General features: G+C 35.7%; 1 protein-coding gene across 12 annotated transcripts in view; it reads left to right on the top strand.

The window, feature by feature from the left end:
• The window catches only part of MEF2A (myocyte enhancer factor 2A), a 162,537-nt gene that overhangs the window by 103,341 nt on the left and 35,411 nt on the right, over nt 1-23,785 (top strand). For 4 of the 12 annotated variants that reach the window (XM_007990557.3, XM_007990553.3, XM_073012971.1 and 1 more), the window contains 3 exons: nt 7,279-7,410; nt 10,312-10,531; nt 11,311-11,370. In XM_007990557.3, coding sequence (XP_007988748.1) covers nt 7,279-7,410; nt 10,312-10,531; nt 11,311-11,370 — 412 coding nt within the window. Of the gene's footprint in view, nt 1-7,278; nt 7,411-7,475; nt 7,626-10,311; nt 10,532-11,310; nt 11,371-14,579; nt 14,775-23,785 lie in introns of those variants that run through there. The other 8 variants (XM_007990556.3, XM_007990552.3, XM_073012970.1 and 5 more) reach the window with 5 other exon arrangements.

Below are 23,785 nucleotides of genomic sequence, written 5' to 3'. Positions count from 1 at the left end.
TTATTTTGAGAAATATGTGACTTGGATAAAGAGACTAATAGTGTGTTACCTAAAGGATCACTGACAGTTTTCTTCCTTGTGCTTCTTTGATTATAAGGGATAGAAACCCATTTAAAGTGGCTCCAATTAAAGAAAGAATTTATTGAAAGGGTTTAGACAGATAGCACTCAAAGGCAGGAGGCAGGAGTATCTGGCTTCCTGAAGGCCTAACACCAGGAGCTCCATATTAAGGGCTCCATGGTCTCTCATCTCTGCCACCAAGGCTGGTTTGCAAGATAACTCTCCTTGCAGGCACAACTGATAATCTTCATGTAAAAATAAATTGATTTAAAACAGGTGAGAAATTCAGAATGGTATTGAGGGGAACTGTATTGGTAACAATTTATGGAACAGAGAGAATGGAGAGAGAGAAAAGTGGAAAAAAGAAGAGTCTAAACATAAGACAGTGCAGGCTTGAGTGAGTATGGGGACAGTAGAAAGGGAAATAATATATAAAATCTGGTATTCCATGTGAATGTAGAGAGAGGATAAAGGGAATAAGGTCAACTAGGTTGGTAAGTCCAAAGGAGAGACCTGTTTAATAAAAGATAATGAATTCTATCTTGGCTAAGTTGAAATAGAAATGTTAGTAAAATATCCAAATGAAAGTGTGCAACAAGTAGTTGGGATTATAAGTCTTCCAAGTTGCAGATTAGATTTGAACGAAGGCATAAACATTCCTGTCGTAAAAGTATAAAATGAACATATTAGAGATTTTATTTGATTCATTAATGAATGAGGGAACAATAAGATCATAAACAGAGGAGAACTCAAAATATAACACATGTATAGTTAAAGAATGCAGGAGCAAATTTATAAATAGAGACAAAAGTAGTCAGTATCCACAGGGTGACAATCAGTGGTATTTCATAGGAAACAATTTCTGCAAACGAGAATTATTTACAGCTACTACAAGTTTTCTGTAAGTTAACTAATGTCCATCTCTGTAGTGTTGTAAAATAGCCTCATCAAAGAAACAGACGTGGATATAACTATCCTAAATGGAGGTTCTAACCAGGGCACGCACCAAATTTCAGGCCTTCACTGTTTTTCCTTAAATTGGTATGGAAATTTTAAACTCAAGAGCCTTCCTACTATTCAGAGTGTTTGGTCAGCAGTAGATAGAAAGAAAAACAAGCAATGGAGAAAGGATTCCCTATTTAATAAATGGTGTTGGGAAAACTAGCTAGCCATATGCAGAAAGCTGAAACTGGATCCCTTCCTTACACCTTACACAAAAATTAACTCAAGATGGATTAAAGACTTAAACATAAGACCTAAAGCCATAAAAACTGTAGAAGAAAATCTAGGCAGTACCATTCAGGACACAGGCATGGGCAAAGATTTCATGACTAAAACACCAAAAGCAATGGCAACAAACGCCAAAATAGACAAATAGAATCTGATTAAACTAAAGAGCTTCTGCACAGCAAAAGAAACTATCAGAGTGAACAGGCAACCTACAGAATGGGAGAAAATTTTTGCGATCTGTCCATCTGACAAAGGGCTAATATCCAGAATCTACAAAGAAATTAAATTTACAAAAAACAAAAACAAACAAAAAAAATCAAACAGTGGGTGAAGGATATGAACAGACACTGCTCCAAAGAAGACATTTATGCAACCAACAGACATATGAAAAACAGCTCATCATCACTGGTCATTAGAGAAATGCAAATCAAAACCACAATGAGATACCATCTCATGCCAGTTAGAATGGTGATCATTAAAAAGTCAGGAAACAACAGATGCTGGAGAGGATGTGGAGAAATAGGAACACTTTTATACTGTTGGTGGGAGTGTAAATTAGTTCAACCATGGTGGAAGACAGTGTGGTGATTCCTCAAGGATCTAGAACTAGAAATACCATTTGACCCAGCAATCCTATTACTGAGTATATACCCAAAGGATTATAAATCATTCTACTATAAAGACACATGCACACATATGTTTATTGCAGCACTGTTCACAATAGCAAAGACTTGGAACCAACCCAAATGCCCATCAGTGATAGACTGGATAAAGAAAACGTGGCACATATACACCATGGAATACTATGCAGCCATAAAAAAACATGAGTTCGTGTCCTTTGCAAGGACGTGGATGACACTGGAAACCATCATTCCCAGCAAACTAACACAAAAACAGAAAACCAAACACTGCATGTTCTCACTCATAAGTGGGAGTTGAACAATGACAACACGTGGACACAGGGAGCGGAACATCACACACTGGGGCTTGTCGGGGGTGGGGGGCTAGTCTAGGGATAGCATTAGGGGAAATACCTAATGCAGATGACGGGTTGATGGATGCAGCAAACCACCATGGCACATGTATACCTATATAACGATCCTGCACGTTCTGCACATGTACCCCAGAACTTTAATACTAATAAAAAAAAGATCAGCAAATAAAAAAACAAAAACAAAAAAGAAAGAAGTCTTTTAAAGTTCCTCTTCCTTTAGGTAAAACTGGTTTAAATAATACTAGACAACAAAGCAAAACCTTCTCTTTTAAGTTCAATTTGGGCATTTGCAACACAGAAATAGTGAGGATATCATGTAGGGATTCCTTTTTCCTGTAAATATTTTTAGGCAGTATGCCCTCCTCTCTTCCTCCACCAACTTGAATTTCATTTTAGGTCTTAGTAGCTTCCGATGGAAAGGAAGGTTGTGAGGTTTGCTGTTTTAGACAGTTAACATTCTTAATGCTGTAATATAAACAATAATTTATGAATTATCACAAGAAGATTTTGAAGATGAGTATTGGAAGGCCACAGGCCCTCTCTTGTCATATTTTCTTGGTACTTGATATTATAACAAATTAATACAGATTAATCAAATATTTTAAAAAAAATTTTAAAGAACAGCATACTACTTCTTCCTTTTAAAAAACCAATACTTGCTCCAATAATAAGTTCTATTGAGGGTTACTAGGAATCTCTTTTCCTGAATTTAGGTCTGAAATCAATGAGTTGGGTGGTTTCACACTCGTAAGTGGTAACATAATTTTGTTTTTTGGTTTTCGTGGTTTTTTTTTTTTTAATTTTTTATTTTTTGAGACGGAGTCTCCCTCTGTCACCCAGGCTGGAGTGCAGTGGCACTATCTTGGCTCACAGCAAGCTCTGCCTCCTGGGTTCACACCATTCTCCTGCCTCAGCCTCCTGAGTAGCTGGGACTACAGGCGCCCGCCACCGTGCCCAGCTAGCTTTGTTTTTGTATTTTTAGTAGAGACGGGGTTTCACCGTGTTAGCCAAGATGGTCTTGATCTCCTGACCTTGTGATCCGCCTACCTCGGCCTCCCAAAGTGCTGGGATTACAGGCATGAGCCACCGCGCCCGGCCGTAACACAGTTTTTTATAAAGGTAATTATGACTGTCAGATAGATATAAAGTGAACATGAGTCAAAGATTTTAAGTCATTTATTAGTGAGGGAGCCTGAAAAAAATGTTGCCTTGGTAAATTCAAAGATCAGACAAATACGTAAGCCCACCAAGAAGGCCAAATGAATTTGCTTCATAAATACAAAAACTGGCTCTTCCACAGTGGAGGGAAGAAGTCAGTTGAACTTCCACCAGACGGAATTTATTTGCACATCTACAAACACAAATTATTTGCTTTACTCTCAGTTTTCTACAAATTATCTTCTGTTTATAGAATTGTAAAATAACTAAAAAACCAAGGCACAAACCCCATAGAATCAGATAACTTGGAATGTGCTCTAAACAATACATAGTTTTTAAAGATATTTAGTTTTTTGGGGTTCATTTAAAAATATTTCACTATGCTTACATAACTAATGTTAAAAGGTAAATGTTAGCTAAGTTTATTACTTAAATCTTGCATTTTCTACCATAAATGACAATATGCAGAAAGTACCTGAATTGGCCCAAGTCACAAAAAAACTGTTAAAATCATAATGGAATTTAACTTTGTTGTGACATTAATGGAAAAATGGACATAAGTAGAAAAATGATTGTTTCTAATAAGTGCTTAACTGACCCTCCAAAAATACTGTCTTCTATAGAAGTGAACTGATGAAAAAAATTAATGTGTTAATGTTAGGATTTTATTTAAGTAATCTTGCCAATTGGGACCTTTGAATTAGTTTAGAACATGTACAGAACGGGGTGCATCCAATCGGCTTAAATTGATTAATAATTACTCATTAAATTGATCTTTATAGCAGCCTGTAATGTATGTTTTAGAATACATTTCTTTAAGAAAAGCAACTGGGATAAGTCAACTTAAATGGGTACACACCATTGAAATTTGAAATTATTTTGGCACAGTTCAGTTTTCTCCTTAAGTTTGTCAGAATGGCATAGAAAAACTCACATTATTTACAAGAAATAAAGTATCTTTGAAGTTCTATTTACTTTAGAATGGATTATGATAATGACTAGTAATAGCTATAGAGAGTACACAGTACTAGCACTCCTGATGCAGTTTTCTACTTTTTCTTTATGAGGAATAAGCAGATCTCTCATAGTGGTGACCTTTCACACTGTGTTTTCCTCATTGAGCAAGTGTCTGTATTGTGACTAACTTGTGCGTGAGAAGACTGAAGCTGGCCTGGTTCATATGTACCTTGCCTGGCCTTCTTAATAGATTATGGCATTCCACTTGTTAATACCAGTGGCACAGGAGAAACTTCTGCTGTTGTGCTATTTGGTAATGTGAAGACAGAAAAAGTCTTTTTATGGTAGTTGGGTCCTCAAAACAACTCTTCATGTTTTAGTGATAAGAAGACATAAGTTGCCTATTAAACAGAGATACATTAGCTTATTATCTACAAAGCTGATAGAGCCTCTTAAATTCTCTCATGGTGACAGAAACCCCATCTGAAGTGAAGGCTTGCAGAGCTGGAGATACCAGAGCACTTTTCCTTCCTCATAAATACAAGTAGGATTAACCCTACTCTTTACTCTTGTAGAATAAAAATTTCATGTAGTTATTGAACAAAAGCTGTCTTCTTTTTTCTCTGGCAATTAAAATATCAAAGAGATATATACTTGGTGATTGCCATTTGTGAAAATTTCAGTGATAAGCATTACTGCTTATTAAGAAGAGCAAGACTGAATTAACTAGTCTTAAAATAGATTAATTTGAGGGGAAATATCAGAGATTGAGGACTAGAATAAATCAACAACTTTATGATAAGATCTGCGTGTAGGCACCTACTATATTTTTTCTGTTTCTAGTGCTGTGTAGGTTTTAAGAGTTCAGTGTGTTCCAAGAGTTCAATGTGTTCCAGTGTTCTGAGTGTCTACGTTTTCACTGCCCATAGCTACTTGGAAAGATTTGGCAAGTAAACTTGCTACCATGGTTGGGGGAGGATAAATGCCTTTATCCTTTAGTGCTCCCAACAACAGGACCTTTTATGGCCAAGCACACATAAAAGTCCATGTGATTACTTAGGCTCATAAAGCCTAGTGCCATGGAGAAAATGTTGGAGAAATAGATGTCATGTTTGCTATATGCACATGCTAAGTAATTTAATAAGCTAACGTATCTATACTAATGATTGCTTATGATTGTTCATGGAAAATTTTTAAAAATCAAATGGAATAAAGTGAATTTAAAAAATAATTCGACTTTGGAGAAACCAAGAAAAAAATTCTTGAATCTTAATGTACTTTTTATATTCCACTTCATTCAAGAAAAAGGGAGTGAAATAAACATCCATAATTATTGCTAATCATATTTTAAAGGATACTAAGATCTGCTATGAAATAATTAAAAATATCTTTAGATCTAATTTAATCATTTATTGATGAACTTCCCTGGGACTAGTTCAGTGATCAAGCTTTGTTTCCTAATAAAGCTCTGTTAGTTAGGCTTACTTGGAAATTTTAACTTCCTAATCCTTTTCTGCAGTTGTCCAGAAAATTAAGAAGTCTCAGCCATTTCAGTGTTGAACCCTGTAACTCTACTTTAAGACCCACCAGGATTTTTTAAAAAAGAAGGAGGAAAGAAATTAGACATTCTGAAAGTAAAGGAATATTCTGTATATCTTCAAGCTCTTGGTTTTTAATTTATTTTTTTAAGTACCGGACAAGTTATTTCATGATGACTTTAAGTAAAAAATCAGAAAACCAACTGTTTTTTGCATTATACTTACCCCAAAGTAAGTAAAAAAAAAAAAAAAAAAAAAAAAAGTCGGTATAATCCAGGAGATATTTTAATGGCACTCAAGAAAATTATCCAGAAAGGGCCTGGCACGGTGGCTTACGCCTGTAATACCTGCACTTTGGGAGGCCGACGTAGGCAGATCATAAGGTCAGGAGATCAAGACCATCCTGGCTAACATGGGAAAACCCCGTCTCTACTAAAACTACAAAAAAAATTAGCCAGGCATGGTGGTGGGCGCCTATAATCCCAGTTACTTGGGAGACTGAGGCAGGAGAATGGCGTGAACCTGGGAGGCGGAGCTTGCAGTGAGCCGAGATTGTGCTACTGCACTCCAGCCTGGGCGACAGAGAGAGACTGCATCTCAGAAAAAACAAAGAAGAGAAAATTCTCCAGAAAGTCAAATCAGTGGATTAAATCAAACCATGAAATACACTCTGAATAACTTTTGAGTGCAAATTTTTAAAGTATGTAAAGTCACTAATAATTTGTACATTCTATATAGGAAAGAGTCATTGCAGACATAAGTAATTATCAAGTTTGAACTTTTATATTTCAAAGTTATACAGGAAAGTGAGTAATAGGAATGAAATTATTGGGATATTGTGCTGATTGTTTCTGTTGAGTAAGGTAAACTCTGATAGGCAGAAAGGAAGAGTACGTGAAGTTGCTGAAGTGTTGAATTTATAAAGATGCGATAACTTCTCAAAGTATCATTTTTATGGATTTCTATTTTAGTTCTTTCATGTATTGGTTATATCGGATAAATTGATAATAGAATTTTAAATTGATAAATCGATCAGGCTTTAATCAGATTTGAGTTTTAACTGTCAGAGCAGTGAGTAATTTAGTATTTTAAGAAGTTTTGAAAGGAAGAATCCAAACAAGTAAATATTCCTTTCCTCTTAATGTACAACAGGAGGATTAATTTTACTTATGTATGTTTATCTTATTTGAAGAAGTAAGTACATTTGTAATAATTTAGAAACCATTTCAGCGGCTCTTGTATAATTCAGTTCATTCCGTCTGTGCTCTCTTAATAAATTTTACAGAAAAACTCATGGCAAGTTAGCATTATTTGTGTGTGAATTTTCCAATTGTATTTCAGACTTTAAGAAAGAAAGGCCTTAATGGTTGTGAGAGCCCTGATGCTGACGATTACTTTGAGCACAGTCCACTCTCGGAGGACAGATTCAGCAAACTAAATGAAGATAGTGATTTTATTTTCAAACGAGGCCCTGTAAGTACTTTTACTTTACCTCTACTTTTTATTTGTTGATCCTTTTTGTTAACTTCATTATTTAGGCTCTGAACAAGAAGGAACACAGAGGGTGCGACAGCCCAGACCCTGATACTTCATATGTGCTAACTCCACATACAGAAGAAAAATATAAAAAAATTAATGAGGAATTTGATAATATGATGCGGAATCATAAAATCGCAGTGAGTACTAAAGTATGGTTTGTGCTTTTATCTTGTGCATGAAGAGATTGACCAAACATCTTGTTGCTTATTTTTATAGTGGGTGATGACAGCAATAAGTAGAAGGGAAGAAAGGCATTTTATTAGTATTTTTTATAAAACTTTAAAATTATTGAAATCTTATACATGTTCAGTATCTTAAATGTAGAAGTGAAGAGAAAACATGCCGATCCAGACTTTGCTACCTCTTACCCCAGTACCTTTGGATAGGGCACCTAAACATCTTGAATCCTTTCATCATCTATAAAGTGAGTTGGCTCTCATGATTTTTAAGGTATCTTCCAGCATTAAAATTCTATGATTTATATTATGGAGTATGTATAACTTTCTCTCTACTCCCATGACTTAAAAACATTTATGTTCTTAAATAGATCTTGAGAAAGCAAAGTGTATGGTAGTTAGGTTTGTTGCAAAACCTGTTTTTTTTCCTAAATTATTTTCAATTATTTTGTATAGTTGCTGTAATAGTAGAGCTAAGCTTACTGCTTTGCAGTTTGTTAATGTCCCCAAATCACTTAGCAACAATACCACCAAATTTTGTTCTTTTTTTATGCTGTAGATACTAAGGAAGCACAGCTTGGCTTAATTTTAATTTAAGGCAGCAATGTTCTTAAACTGATTGCAAAGCAAATAGTGACTTTACAGTTTCTGTATACTCATTCATCTAACCATAGTGAAAGAGTATTTTCTTTGAGCTTATGCTCCTAGACTTGATAGTTCTTCAAAGAATTCTCACTGGAAGCTCCATTGGCAAGAGCTACTTAAAACAGTTATTTTGGATCTAATTTCCTAATTCTGTATATATAGGTCAGCCTCCCTTGAACAAATTAGTTTCAGTGCTGATATTTATTTTATCAGAGTTAATTCTCTCAAAACTATGCCCTAAAGTATGCATGATGGATCATATCTTCAGAGTAGTCCTCTACTACAGGTTGAGTGTCCCTTATCGGAAATACTTGGGACTAGAAGTGTTTCAGATTTGGGATTTTTTTTCAAAATTTGGAATATTTGCATATGTATAATATCTTGGGGATGGGACCCAAGTCTAAACATTAAATTTATTAATGTTTCATACATACCTTATACTTATGGACTGCAGGAAGTTTTATATAATATTTTTCATAATTTTGTACATGAAACAAAGTTTGTGTACATGGAACCATCAGAAAGCAAAGATGTTGCTGTCTCAGCTACCCATGTCATAGGTCTTGGCCCCATGTGGAACATCATGGGGAACCTGCTGTTAGCATGTGTAGCCTACACATGTGCCATTTTATTACCCTTTGTGGATGTGTTTGCGTGAGGGAATCTGGGTGGGCACAGAAAAGATATATTGAAGCTGATGGGAGACTGGAAGGTACTTTTCCCCTTGGAGACACTGAATAAACCGTGTATTGTATGCCTGTGTTTGCACACATCAGGTGTGGAATTCTCTATGGCATCATGTTGGTGCTTAAAAAGTTTTGGATTTTGGATTTTCAGATTAGGGATGCTCAACCTGTGTAAGAAGCCAGCTCACACAAAAAAAGGAGTTATTTTTGGGCAAATACCATTATTATTCTTAAAAACAATACAGTAGCAAATGAAGGGATGTTGTTGACCTTGCAGTTAATGTTAAAGCTGCAAAGATATTGCACAAATAAAAGTGTTTTACTTTTGAAAAAAATTGCCATATACCCACTGTTTTTATATTTGTTGATGTATTATAATTTTTCTACATGAAATAAACTATTGAATAAAGTACAATAAAATATATTCTTCCAACTTTGAATTAGCAGTGTTACCTTATTTTTGTATGTTACTCTTTTAAAATGAGGGCACAGTAAAGTTGTTTGATTTTCTCCCACTTTAAATTCTGAAAAGCAACATCTATTTATCATGGTTAACAAGCATATTGTAAATGGTCTATGGAGGAAATGCAAGAGGAAAATATAAAAAAGGGGGCATGGAATAATTTGGAGGGAGGGAAAGTTAGCATTTACAATATTTGTAATTTAATCTTTATACAATTTAAAGAAGATACCAAAAACTTCATTACTTTTATTACTGACTTGGTTAGTAGTTAATTTTGTTTAGATTAGATTTCTTTGCATTTTCATTTAACTCATATTGCATTGTTATGTATGTAATTACTTTTTTTACCTCTTAGTTTTGCCCTTTAGAAATTTAGTTAATCAGAATGGGACATATTTATGATTTTTCAGATTTGACATATTAAGTTAATAATGTGTGTATACACTTTTCTCCTTCCATTATATTTGGTAACTCTCAATAGAAATGTAATGTTATTAAGGTTTAACATCGAAGTGCCAATTATGCTTACTTGGTGACAGTGATACATTTCGTAATGTCTAAATTTGACAACACTACTTGATGATAAGATTTAACCTCTTAAATTTGTCTTTATGAATATTTGAAATACAGAATATAGACAGTATATATTAATATATAAAATTGAAATTGAAAAGGCTCATGTCAGGCATATTCATGTTCAAACATAATTCTAAAGAAAATAACTTTAATCTGTAAATTGGTTAAGAACCTATCCCTATCCTCTACTTTTAGTAACTTGAGTTACCTTGCCACATTAAAGTTCAAAAGTTACTTTGTAGATGAATATGAAACCAACAGTTTTTTCCTTCTTTTTCTTTATTTACAGCCTGGTTTGCCACCTCAGAACTTTTCAATGTCTGTCACAGTTCCAGTGACCAGCCCCAATGCTTTGTCCTACACTAACCCAGGGAGTGCATTGGTGTCCCCATCTTTGGCAGCCAGCTCAACGTTAACAGATTCAAGCATGCTGTCTCCACCTCAAACCACATTACATAGGAATGTGTCTCCTGGAGCTCCTCAGAGACCACCGAGTACTGGCAATGCAGGTAGTAGTGATACCTATTATGCTGCTTCTTTAATAAAGAGGGTGAAAAAAGTCATTGCTAACATAAGCAGTTTCTTCTTTTGCTATTCTTAATTGTATTGTTTTGATGAGCAAGAGTCACTGCTACATAATTGGCCTCATTTTAAAGTATTTTTTTGAAAATCAATTGTGGGTGTAGCATTGTGTCATGCAAAGTAGAACAGTACTGAGAACCTGCCATTTATATGCTTTCCTTCTCATGGGAAAGCCATACTTTGACAGGCAGAAAATTTAGTTAGATATCACAAGCAAGGATTTAAAGTAGAGTATGAGCCATTCATGTTAGAAATATGGGTGATAGACTTACCTGATTGGAGTTAGAGTATCTTTTACATCTCCTCCTGCCTGAATTACTTCATTAATTCAGCAGAATTTACATTGCATTTATTGTATTAGTTTACATAATGCAGTGTCTCCTCTCCCTTAAGTCCTAGATTTAATTTAGTGATTTAATCGTACTCCCTACATACTGCCCCCATTTTTATCAGTGTGTACTATTTTGGTATTGATGCAATACCACTATTTGGTATTGAAGGCAACATCAAGTTTGAAAGGTAAACTCATATATATGAGATATGCAACTACATCAGATTACATATTAATGCCAACTTCAGACTGAGCTAGTTTTTATTTTTGTGTCGAGAGTGAGAGTTACCTCTGTTCAGTTCACATTCAGTCAGGTAAAGAGACCTAATTCATATTCATTCTCTGCCCTCTGTCTTCTCTCCATAACGTTGTTAGGTGGGATGTTGAGCACTACAGACCTCTCGGTGCCAAATGGAGCCGGAAGCAGCCCAGTGGGTGAGTGAATTCCTACTATTTCGTTTTGTAGGTATCTAGCCTATCTGAGATTAAAGGAATGTTGTTCCTGAAATAAAGCTTTCTGGGAAATTTCCTTCTGAAGGGTACTTTCATTAATACTTAACATTTTTTTAAAACACCCCTGTTTTATTCCTTAAAAATCTTGAAGGAGAAACCTTCTCCATCTTCTCTCCTTACCAAAGTTAGACTGTTACCTGCTCTATCTTACAGTAGCATGAAATGTTTTCAGAGAGATTAGAATGAAAAAAAATGGTGGGTCTGTCTACTTCTACAGATAGAAAGATAATTAAGAGATTTGTCTTGGCTGGGTGTGGTGGCTCACACCTGTAATCCCAGCACTTTGGGAGGACGAGGTGGGTGGATTATCTGAGCTCAAGAGTTTGTGACCAGCCTGGGCAACACCGTGAAACCCTGTCTCTACTAAAATACAGAAAAAATTAGCCCGGTGTGGCAGTGTGCGCCTGTAGTCCCAGCTGCTTGGAAGGCTGAGGCAGGAGAATTGCTTGAATCCAGGAGGCAGAGGTTACAGTGAGCTGAGATCACGCCACTCCACTCCAGCCTGGGTGACAGAGTGAGACTCCTTCTCAAAAAAAAAAAAAAAAAAAAAAAAACTATGGACATCATTGAATGACTTAATAAAAATGATGAGGAAGAAATAAACAGAAACATCAATAAAGATATTAAGACAAGTTACAAAATAATGACTTAAAGTAGGAATAAATGCCTAATTATATCTGTCACAGTTTATTAAATGTTTTAATAGAATTAAACAGATAAGACCTATTGTGGAGTCTTACTTAACAGAAAACAATTAAATGTGGGAAAATACATAAAGGTCGTACTAATTAAACACAAGGGCTGTTACTCTTGTATGTGTATTTCCAAATATTTATGGGTTTTTCCAGCTCTTGTTTCAGTTGTTTGTTTGCCTACATACTCTTTTTGTGTCCCTTTTCGCATTTGTTTTTGATTCCCCCAACAAAATAGTAAGTTCAGGGCCCACCAAGAATTGTAAGAGTCTAGTATGCTTCTCTCACATTGGTTTGACACCCCAAAAGGCTGGAGTAAACCAGAGATAAACAGTTCTTCTTAGTAGCAACATCTTATATATGCATCATACAGTTTTTGTTTTTGTTTTTGTTTTTTTTGAGATGGAGTCTTGCTCTGTCCCCCAGGCTGGAGTGCAGTGGCACGATCTCTGCTCACTGCAAGCTCCGCCTCCTGGGTTCACGCCATTCTCCTGCCTCAGCCTCCCGAGTAGCTGGGATGACAGGTGCCCGCCACCATGCCGGGCTAATTTTTTTGTATTTTCAGTAGAGACGGAATTTGACCGTGTTAGCCAGGGTGGTCTCGATCTCCTGAACTGGTGATCTGCCCGCCTCAGCCTCCCAAAAGTTTCTTAAAATTAGATTATAGTGATTAGAAATTAGATTTAGGGGTTCCAGGATGCCTGCAAAAGCAAATAGTCTCTGGAAGAATAAAATAAGCCTGGCCCACATGGCAGAACCCCATCTCTACTAAAAATACAAAAATTAGCCGGGGGTGGTGGCAAGCGCCCGTAATCCCAGCTACTCGGGAGGCTGAGGCAGGAGAATCGCTTGAGCCCAGGAGGTGGAGGTTGCAGTGAGCTGAGATCATGCCACTGCCTTCCAGCCTGGGCAACAAGAGCAAAATTCTGTCTCAAAAATAAATAAATAAAAGAATAAAACACCATCTCAGACCTTATTATTTCTAACTTGGCACATAAGCTGAACTAGGCACACACACAAATAAAGCAAATGAAAACTTGCAGAAATAAATAAACAATGGAATCAGCCTCCTGGGAACTCCAGAATTTGGAGTTATTAGGCACAGACTTTGACTTTAATATAATAGTGTTTACTGTGTTCAAGGGTATTAAAAAAAAATTTGAGAATTTTAGCAGAGAACTGAAATGTATTAAAAAATTGGAAATTTTAGAACCAAAAAAACCTGTAATGTTAAGAACTTAACAGATGAGCTTAATAACAGATTGGACAAAGCAAATACAAGAATTAAGAAACTAAAAGATAGGATAGAAGAAAATTATCCAGAATTTTGGAGACACAGAGGAATGGAAAATTAAAAAGAAGACCCAGAGCATGCAATAAACAGGAGTAACATACATTAAATTGAAGTCCCAGGAAGCAAAGTCAGAGAAAATGGGCAGAAGCAGTGTTTGAAGAGATCATCACTGAGAATTTTTCAAAACTAACACCGACAAAAAAGCCACAAATTGGGAAGGCCTATAAAACTCACGTGGAATACAGATAATGCTGTGCTTTATGAGAAATTTAAACCTTATGAACAAAAGACTGGGAGATGGTGAACTAAACCTGCTTCTCAGAAAGTCAGAAAAGGACAGCAAATTAAACCTAAAGTAGGTAGAACCAAATTATAAAGATAAAGCATTGAAATAGAAAATAGAAAATTTTCCATTTCAGGCATGGTGAAACAGATGATTTCATACGTGCTTTTGTGGTATTGTAAATTAGTAACTATCTTTCTGGAAAGGTTTTGGCAAGATGTTTCAGTTGTCATAAAAATACAAATATTGATACTGATATAGAAAAACATAAATTGAATTAACAAAACAAATACTGATTATTTAAAAGACTAATAAAATGGAATGTTTTCAGTAATATTCTATTCAAAATATTTTCTGATTTCCATTTTATCTTTTTAACCTAGCCTGTAAGTTATTTAGAATTATATTTCTTAATTTCAGATACTTGGGGATTTTCTATTTATCTTTTAGATATTACTTTCTAACCAGATTGTTTTGTTACCAGATAGCTTACCTCTATGTGATTAAATTCTCTGAAATTTGCTGATACTTTTTAATCGGCCAGCATATGCTCAATTTTTGTTTGTGTTGTATACTGGAAAAGAATGTTTATTCTATATTATAAGCATGAGTTGCAAGTTCTACTCGTTTTAAATGTTTTATCTGTATATGTGTAATAACTTACTGTATCAGCTCTAGTTTAGAAACTTGTGATAGGTCAGTTCCAGAGAGTTTTGTGTTACCTTTAAACCATATCATTTTTACCAATATTGTCATTTTCAAAAGCATAATTTGTTTATAGACGAGTCTTCCATATTGCCTTGTTCATATTTTAATTTTTGTTGCCTCTTCTGCCTGCTTCCCTAAAGCTGGAATACTTCAGGCCCATGTACTGTTGAAAGAAGAGGCATCCTTGAGACTTTTAAAGCACTGAACAAACTCAGGAAAGGGAAAGACTTCTTGAATAAGAAACCAAAGAAAGCCTAATGGAAAGATTGATTTGCTTGTGTTAAAATTGGAAACTTTGTGCATCAAAAACAGTGTAAAGAGAGTAAAAAGGCAAGACAGAATGGGAGAATATATATAGTATATATACAATCAATAGAGAGGGTTTTTTTTTTTTAAGAATACCTACAAATGGATAAGAAAAAGAAAACTCGACTTTGAAAACGTGCGTGAGAACACATGCACTTCACAAAAGAAGCGTCTGATAAATGTGAAGAAATGCTCAGTCTCAGTAGTCATGGAAATGCAAAATTAAACCACAAAGAGAGAACACTGCACACCCACCAGAACTGCTAAAATGAAATAGATGGTATTCCAAATATTGACAAAGCTATGAAAAAGCACAAACTCATACACTGGTAATGGGAGTACAAGTTGCTGCAGTCATTTGGCATTATCTGCCTAAGCTGCAGATATGTGTATTCTGTGACCCAGCATTTTCCTCCTTATGTACTGTACAGAAATGGATTTGTGCACGAGTACCAAGAGATAATGTAAAAGAATGTGCACAACATTATGTTAAAGTCAATATCTAGAAATAGTACAGATCTCTATCAACAGTAGAATGGATAAATATAAGAGAGTACATTCATATGGAAGAATATTATACTGCAATGAAAATGAAACCACAGCAGTTCTCAACATGGATGAATGTCACCAAACATGAATTAAAGAAGATAGATACATACTCAGGATTCTATCTATATAAAGTTTGAAAAGCAGGCTAAAAAAACTACAGTGTTTGGGATGCTTGTGTAGACAGATGGCGAAGCCATAAAGAAAAACCAAGAAATTAGTGTAAAATTCACAATAGTGGTTACTTTGGGTAGGTGGGACTATGGGAATATTTTAGGGGCCCAATTATGGAAACTTCTGGGGTTCTGGCAGTATTCTTAATCTGAATGGTGGTCACATGGATCTTCATTTTGTGATAAATCCTTAACCTATACGTTTTTGTTTTGTACATTTGCTGTTTATGTGTTACATTAGCAAGAAAACAGTTTTGAAAATAAAAAGTACACTAGATATAATGGTAAAGGAACTGTAACAACAAATATAAAGGTACTTTTTAAATTATAAGAGAAAATAATGTATATTTTGTGATATTTATACTATTCCAAAATCCAGAGAGAAAATTTATAGACACTCACACTCACATTCACACACAAAGTATAGGTAGCCTTTGAGTCTTTGGACATTGTTGTCTGCATGTGGCAGCTGGAACTCAGCACCCGTCTTGAGATCATGAGACAAGTCAGTTTAAGATGACAGGTCAAAATGCCAAGGTTGATAAAGTGAAAAGCTGGTGGCCCTCAGTGTTGAGCTGCTGAAGCAGCTGAGTCTGGGACTACTCTTCCCCCAGACTTCTTATACGAGATAATACATGTTCCTCATTCTCCAGAGGAAAAAAGTAAGATAAAATCCAAGCAACAGATAGGGGAATGTTTAGTAATGGGCATTTAATTGTACCAAAATATACAATTCAAAAAAGAAACCTAACTAGTATTTTTAAAACTTAAAAGGTTGTTCATCATTGGTAGTAATCATGAAATTCAAATTAAAATGACAAAACAATAAAATACTACTGCTGCTTACTAATTCACAACTGTTAGCACTTTTTATTGTGATGTTCAGTGCTAATGAAGGCGTGGTGAAACTGATGGTCTCATGCATGCTTTTGTGGCATTGTAAATTAGTAACAATCTTTCTGGAAAGGTTTTGGCAAGATGTTTTAGTTGTCATAAAAATGTTTATACCTCCAAGCCCACTAATCCCATTTTTGGGACTCTTTCCTGAAGAGGTAAGTTAGAATAAGCAAAGCTTCATTGCAACTTTATTTGTAGTAATGAATAATAGGAAGAAATCAACATATTCAACAATATGAAAATGAAGTAAATGAAATTTCAACTGAATTTCTTTTTAGTTATGATTTAAAATGAGCAAAAAATACGAGCATGGAAAACGAAAAAGGAAAAATCCAAAGAGATTATAATACTTAAAGTTAAGATGGTGGGACTGTAAGGGTTTTTCACTCTAATTCTGTGATGCTGTATTAATACAGTTACCTCTACAGTCATAACATCTTTATTGTAGTAAATTAGAACATTTCTTTATTTTTACTTATAACTTGTTTTCCATTTGTCATCTGTGCAAATAAAACTTGGCAGCTTTGTACATATTGTAATTTGTATACATCTTTCATAGAGGTAATTTGCTTGTTTGATTATGATTTACTAGGTGTATTTCTCTACTGGGAGTTTATATTTAATACTCGGTTTATACTGTAGTTCAAATGACTTTGGGGACTTTTTACTTTGGGCACACTTTTAAATATCAAGCATAAAATAAAGTCTTAGATATCCAACAACTTCACTTTTTAAAAACATGTTGAGAAAGAGAAAAAACATATATGGTACTAGACATAGAAAGACTCAGGATGCTCTTGGAGTTATTTGGGGTTGAATGAAGGTAAAATAAGGGTTTGCATTGTAGCAGGCGCATTGGCAATTAAAAAGAAGAGATGAAAGAGGCGAAAGATACAAAGAAAGCTTGATTGCTCTGAAGGTGGGGGTGGGATGGTGGAAGCCAGCAGTAGTAGAAGTCTTTAGAACAAGCTGAGTTGAGATGACAGCAGCATGTCTGGGTGAAAGTGGCCACCAGATTATTGAATATGGACTGGAAATTAGGAAGGACAAAGCAGAAACCCAGTTTTCAGTCATTCACATGGAGGTGATAGTTGAAGTTGTATTGCTTCAGCATTCATGTTTCATGAAGATGCTGAATTTTCTGGAAGAGAAGAAGATATGTTCCCTTTTGGGGGCTGACCACGTAGGATTGAGATGGGGAATACAGTATTCAGAAAGAAAAGCAGACCCCATGAGCATTACCTATTTTTGTTATAAATTTTTATTGGACAGGATCCATGTTGTCCATTTTACAGGAAATTTCATTGAATCAGGTATATATGCATTCAGTTATTTCAAAACCTGTGATCTTATTTATTTATTTATTTTATTTTATTTTAGATTAGTCAAGTGCAGTAGTGAGAAGGGGGTAAAGAGTAGAACAAGGAGTTTGATAAGTTGCGATAACTCACTGCCTTTGAAGCAGCCCTGTGATCTTTTCTACTTTCAGAAACCTCAAGCAGTTCTTTGCACAAATGACATAATTTTATAACTGTTAAAATGTATTTTTGTTTATTGAATAATCAGCTGAATGTCAAATTTTATGACAATTTTGCCAAATATGATTGAACTTTGCTTTGGATGAGTTTTTCAGAATCCTTTGAAGTTTGCATATCAGTTTGGACTTCTGAAATGAATTCATAATGAAACATGAATGACATCATTGTCGGCAGTTTAACCCTAGAAGAGTAGTATCTAAGGACACAGAGTACTTGCCAGCTACTTGAGTGCATTGTTTCAGCTGATGTGATTTGTATTTTGGAATATGAGCCAGACTGATGGAATTGACTGACCTATCTTATAGCTATAGGACTGTAATTGAGGTCAAGTTCTATTAAGTTTCTGAAGGCATAGGTATGCAGTTTGCTTAAGAGCATTTTTTTCACATTTGTGTTAGGATAGTAAATTACCTTGAAATCTGGAAACACATTTTAACAACATTAAATTGGATTTATTCATTTAGAATAGATACTGTAGTTCCTAGATTTGTAAACTGTGACAAGATGAGTTATAAACTGAAAGTGTTTACCTCGGAAGTCTATCTGAAAAATGTCTTCATTTTTGTGATAAAAATTGAGCTGGAGGTAAGAAGGTATATATTAGGGTATATATCACTGCACTTTACAAAATAACAAGTCATGCATAGGAGGTTCTCTTAGCTTCAGCCTGGCAAGTTACCAAACACTTACATCATCCTTTACTCATTATCTGCTACTGACTCCTGACTTTACACCAAGAAATACTGTACTTTTAGGTCCCCTCTTACTCTTGAAATTTGCTTCTCATGAGTTACCACTGTGTCATATCTATCTAAAGCACCGTAGACTGCACGTGGGAAAATAGTATTTGTGCTTCTTGATGAGGTGTGGCTCTGAATTATATATTTACATCATTTTATGTCTTTGAGAGGAAATTCTACTTTCTCCTTCAGATTTGAGTGTAAATCAAGTAAAGAAGACTCTTCTAAATAATACCAGAATCAGAACACATATTCATGCCATTGTATATTTAAAAAAATTATTAATCTGACATTCTCATACTGGTTATGCAAAATGAAGTTTCTATTTAACCTTCCTATTTTTGAATAAAATTGTTTATTAAATATTTTTAATCTTTCAAATGTCTGGCTTAGCAATTACCTCCATCCAACTCATAGATGATCTCTACTCCACAGGATGGCCTGGTGAAGTGGTTGTTTTTTAAACTGTACTGCTTTCTGAAGCTTAACAGGATGCAGGAAATTACTCTATGGGGTGTGGAAAGGATTTAATACATACCCCTTCAAGATAATGAAAGCAGAATGCAGGAAATAACCTCATGAGGTTAACTGAAATACCAGTCCCCACAGCAAAATTAGATCATACATATGAATTAAAACTGAGTGGATCACTTGGTAAACGTTTTGGAAGAAACAAGAGGAAGGTGGGGGTAAGGAAGAAAAAAACCACACTAATTATCTGGAGCTCAGAAATTCTTTTGTTTGTTTGAGACAGGATCTCACTCTGTCGCCCAGGCTGGAGTGCAGTGGCGCGATCTCGGCTCACTGCAGCCTCCGCCTCTGCGGCTCAGGCAATTCTCCTGCCTCAGCCTCCCTAGTAGCTGGGATTACAGACATGCACCACCATACCCTGCTAATTTTTCTTCTCTTCTGTGTGTGTGTGTGTGTGTGTGTGTGTGTGTGTGTTAGCGTGTTAGCATAAGTTTTTATTTAATGACTCCCAAAGGTGTAATAATATTTACTCATGGAAAGTCCTTAATAGCATTTTAGCACATAGGAAATCTGTACGTAACTAACAGATATATACTTCTGAGTTTGGCTCAAATTTGAGATAGACATGATCATCACCTTTTCAGAGGTCCACATAGCACTAGCTGATTTTAGTAAATACGAGAAACTATTGTTGTTTTCTTACATGAATTTTATTACTTAATACATGAACTCTACAAGAGATGTTACTACCTCCTTCCTCAATTTAAGGAACTATGGCTTAAGGAGGTCAAATAACTCACCCAGGGACAAACAGCTTGTTCAGAGACCCAGAAAATTTTTGAAATGTTTCAGATGTTAGAGATACAATTATTTTAGAGAAAAGTAGAAATACTATTCTAGTGTGTTGTTTTTTTTTAATACTTTAAGTTCTAGGGTACATGTGCACAACGTGCAGGTTTGTTACATATGTATATATGTGTCATGTTGGTGTGCTACACCCATTAACTCGTCATTTACATTAGGTATATCTCCTAATGCTATTCCTCCCCCCTACCCCCTCCCCCCAATAGGCTCCGGTGTGTGATGTTCCCCTTCCTGTGTCCAAGTGATCTCATTGTTCAATTCCCACCTATGAGTGAGAACATGCAGTGTTTGGTTTTCTGTTCTTGCAATAGTTTGCTGAGAATGATGGTTTCCAGCTGCATACATGTCCCTACAAAGGACACGAACTCATCCTTTTTTATGACTGCATAGTATTCCATGGTGTCTGTGTGCCATATTTTCTTAATCCAGTCTGTCACTGATGGACATTTGGGTTGATTCCAAGTCTTTGCTATTGTGAATAGTGCCGCAGTAAACATACGTGTGCATGTGTCTTTATAGCAGCATGACTTATAATCCTTTGGGTATATCCCCAGTAATGGGATGGCTGGGTCAATTGGTATTTCTAGTTCTAGATCCTTGAGGAATCGCCACACTGTTTTCCACAATGGTTGAACTAGTTTACAGTCCCACCAACAATGTAAAAGTGTTCCTATTTCTCCACATCCTCTCCAGCACCTGTTGTTTCCTGATTTTTTAATGATTGCCATTCTAACTGGTGTGAGATGGTATCTCATTGTGGTTTTGATTTGCATTTCTCTGATGGTGAGTGATGATGAGCATTTTTTCATGTGTCTGTTGGCTGTATGAATGTCTTCTTTTGAGAAGTGATGGGGTTGTTTTTTTCTTGTAAATTTGATTGAGTTTTTTGTTGGTTCTAGATATTAGCCCTTTGTCAGATGAGTAGATTGCAAAAATTTTCTCCCATTCTGTAGGTTGCCTGTTCACTCTGATGGTAGTTTCTTTTGCTGCACAGAAGATCTTTAGTTTAATTAGATCCCATTTGTCAATTTTGGCTTTTGTTTCCATTGCTTTTGGTGTTTTAGACATGAAGTCCTTGCCCATGCCTATGTCCTGAATAGTATTACCTAGGTTTTCTTCTAGGATTTTTATGGTTTTAGGTCTAACGTTTAAGTCTCTAATCCATCTTGAATTAATTTTCGTATAAGGAGTAAGGAAAGGATCCAGTTTCAGCTTTCTACTTATGGCTAGCCAATTTTCCCAGCACCATTTATTAAATAGAGAATCCTTTCCCCATTTCTTGTTTTTGTCAGGTTTGTCAAAGATCAGATGGCTGTAGATGTGTGGTATTATTTCTGAGTACTCTGTTCTGTTCCATTGGTCTATATCTCTGTTTTGGTACCAGTACCATGCTGTTTTGGTTACTGTAGCCATTAGTATAGTTTGAAGTCAGGTAGCGTGATGCCTCCAGCTTTGTTCTTTTGACTTAGGATTGCCTTGGCAATATGGGGTCTTTTTTGGTTCCATGTGAACTTTAAAGCAGTTTTTTCCAATTCTGTGAAGAAAGTCATTGGTAGCTTAATGGGGATGGCATTGAACCTATAAATTACCTTGGGCAGTATGGCCATTTTCATGATATTGATTCTTCCTCTCCATGAGCATGGTATGTTATTCCATTTGTTTGTGTCCTCTTTTATTTCACTCAGCAGTGGTTTGTAGTTCTCCTTGAAGAGGTCCTTTACATCCCTTGTAAGTTGGATTCCTAGGTATTTTATTCTCTTTGAAGCTATTGTGAATGGGAGTTCATTCATGATTTGGCTGTTTGTCTGTTACTTTGTAAAAGAGTGCTTGTGATTTTTGCTCATTGATTTTGTATCCTGAGACTTTGCTGAAGTTGCTTATCAGCTTGAGGAGATTTTGGGCTGAGACGGTGGGGTTTTCTAAATATACAATCATGTCATCTGCAAACAGGGACAATTTGACTTCTTCTTTTCCTAACTAAATACCCTTGATTTCTTTCTCTTGCCTGATTGCCCTAGCCAGAACTTCCAACACTATGTTGAACAGGAGTGGTGAGAGAGGGCATCCCTGTCTTGTGCCAGTTTTCAAAGGGAATGCTTCCAGTTTTTGCCCATTCAGTATGATATTGTCTGTGGGTTTGTCATAAATAGCTCTTACTATTTTGAGATACGTTCCATCAATACTGAATTTATTGAGAGCTTTTAGCATGAAGGGCTGTTGAATTTTGTCAAAGGCCTTTTCTGCATCTATTGATATAATCATGTGGTTTTTGTCTTTGGTTCTGTTTATATGCTGGATTACGTTTATTGATTTGCATATGTTGAACCAGCCTTGCATCCCAGGGATGAAGCCCACTTGATCATGGTGGATAAGCTTTTTGATGTGCTGCTGGATTCGGTGTGCCAGTATTTTATTGAGGATTTTTGCATTGATGTTCATCAGGGATATTGGTCTAAAATTCTCTTTTTTTGTTGTATCTCTGCCAGGCTTTGGTATTAGGATGATATTGGCGTCGTAAAATGAGTTAGGGAGAATTCCCTCTTTCTGTTGATTGGAATAGTTTCAGAAGGAATGGTACCAACTCCTCCTTGTACCTCTGGTAGAATTTGGCTGTGAATCTGTCTGGTCCTGGACTTTGGTTGGTTGGTAGGCTATTAATTATTGCCTCAATTTCAGAGCCTGTTATTGGGCTATTCAGGGATTCAACTTCTTCCTGGTTTAATCTTGGGAGAGTGTAAGTATCCAGGAAATTATCCATTTCTTTTAGATTTTCTAGTTTATTTGCATAGAGGTGTTTATAATATTCTCTGATGGTAGTTTGTATTTCTGTGGGGTCGGTGGTGATACCCCCTTTATCATTTTTTATTGCATCTATTTGATTCTTCTCCCTTATTACTCTTGCTAGCAGTCTGTCAATTTTGTTGATCTTTTCAAAAAACCAGCTCCTGAATTCATTGATTTTTTTGGAGGGTTTTTTGTATCTCTATCTCCTTCAGTTCTGCTCTGATCTTAGTTATTTCTTGCCTTCTGCTAGCTTTTGAATGTGTTTGCTCTTGCTTCTCTAGTTCTTTTAATTGTGATGTTAGGGTGTCAATTTTAGGTCTTTCCTGCTTTCTCTTGTTGGCATTTAGTGCTATAAATTTCCCTCTACACACTGCTTTAAATGTGTCCCAGAGATTCTGGTATGTTGTATCTTTGTTCTCATTGGTTTCAAAGAACATCTTTATTTCTGCCTTCATTTCGTTATGTACCCAGTAGTCATTCAGGGGCAGATTGTTCAGTTTCCATGTATTTGAGCAGTTTTGATTGAGTTTCTTAGTACTGAGTTCTGGTTTGATTGCACTGTGGTCTAAGAGACAGTTTGTTATAATTTCTGTTCTTTCACATTTGCTGAGAAGTGCTTTACTTCCAACTATGTGGTCAATTTTGGAATAAGTGCGATGTGGTGCTGAGAAGAATGTATATTCTGTTGATTTGGGGTGGAGAGTTCTGTAGATGTCTATTAGGTCCACTTGGTGCAGAGATGAGTTCAATTCCTGGATATCCTTGTTAACTTTCTGTCTTGTTGATCTGTCTAATGTTGACAGTGGGGTGTTAAAGTCTCCCATTATTATTGTATGGGAGTCTAAGTCTCTTTGTAAGTCTCTAAGGATTTGCTTTATGAATCTGGGTGCTCCTGTATTGAGTGCATATATATTTAGGATAGTTAGCTCTTCCTGATGAATTGATCCCTTTCTCATTATGTAATGGCCTTCTTTGTCTCGTTTGATCTTTGATGGCTTAAAGTCTGTTTTATTAGAGACCAGGATTGTAACCCCTGCTTTT

The sequence above is a fragment of the Chlorocebus sabaeus genome, chromosome 29, assembly GCF_047675955.1.
Source record: "Chlorocebus sabaeus isolate Y175 chromosome 29, mChlSab1.0.hap1, whole genome shotgun sequence".
In the NCBI taxonomy this organism is placed as follows: domain Eukaryota; kingdom Metazoa; phylum Chordata; class Mammalia; order Primates; family Cercopithecidae; genus Chlorocebus; species Chlorocebus sabaeus.
This window is presented reverse-complemented; position numbering and strand designations above follow the sequence as displayed.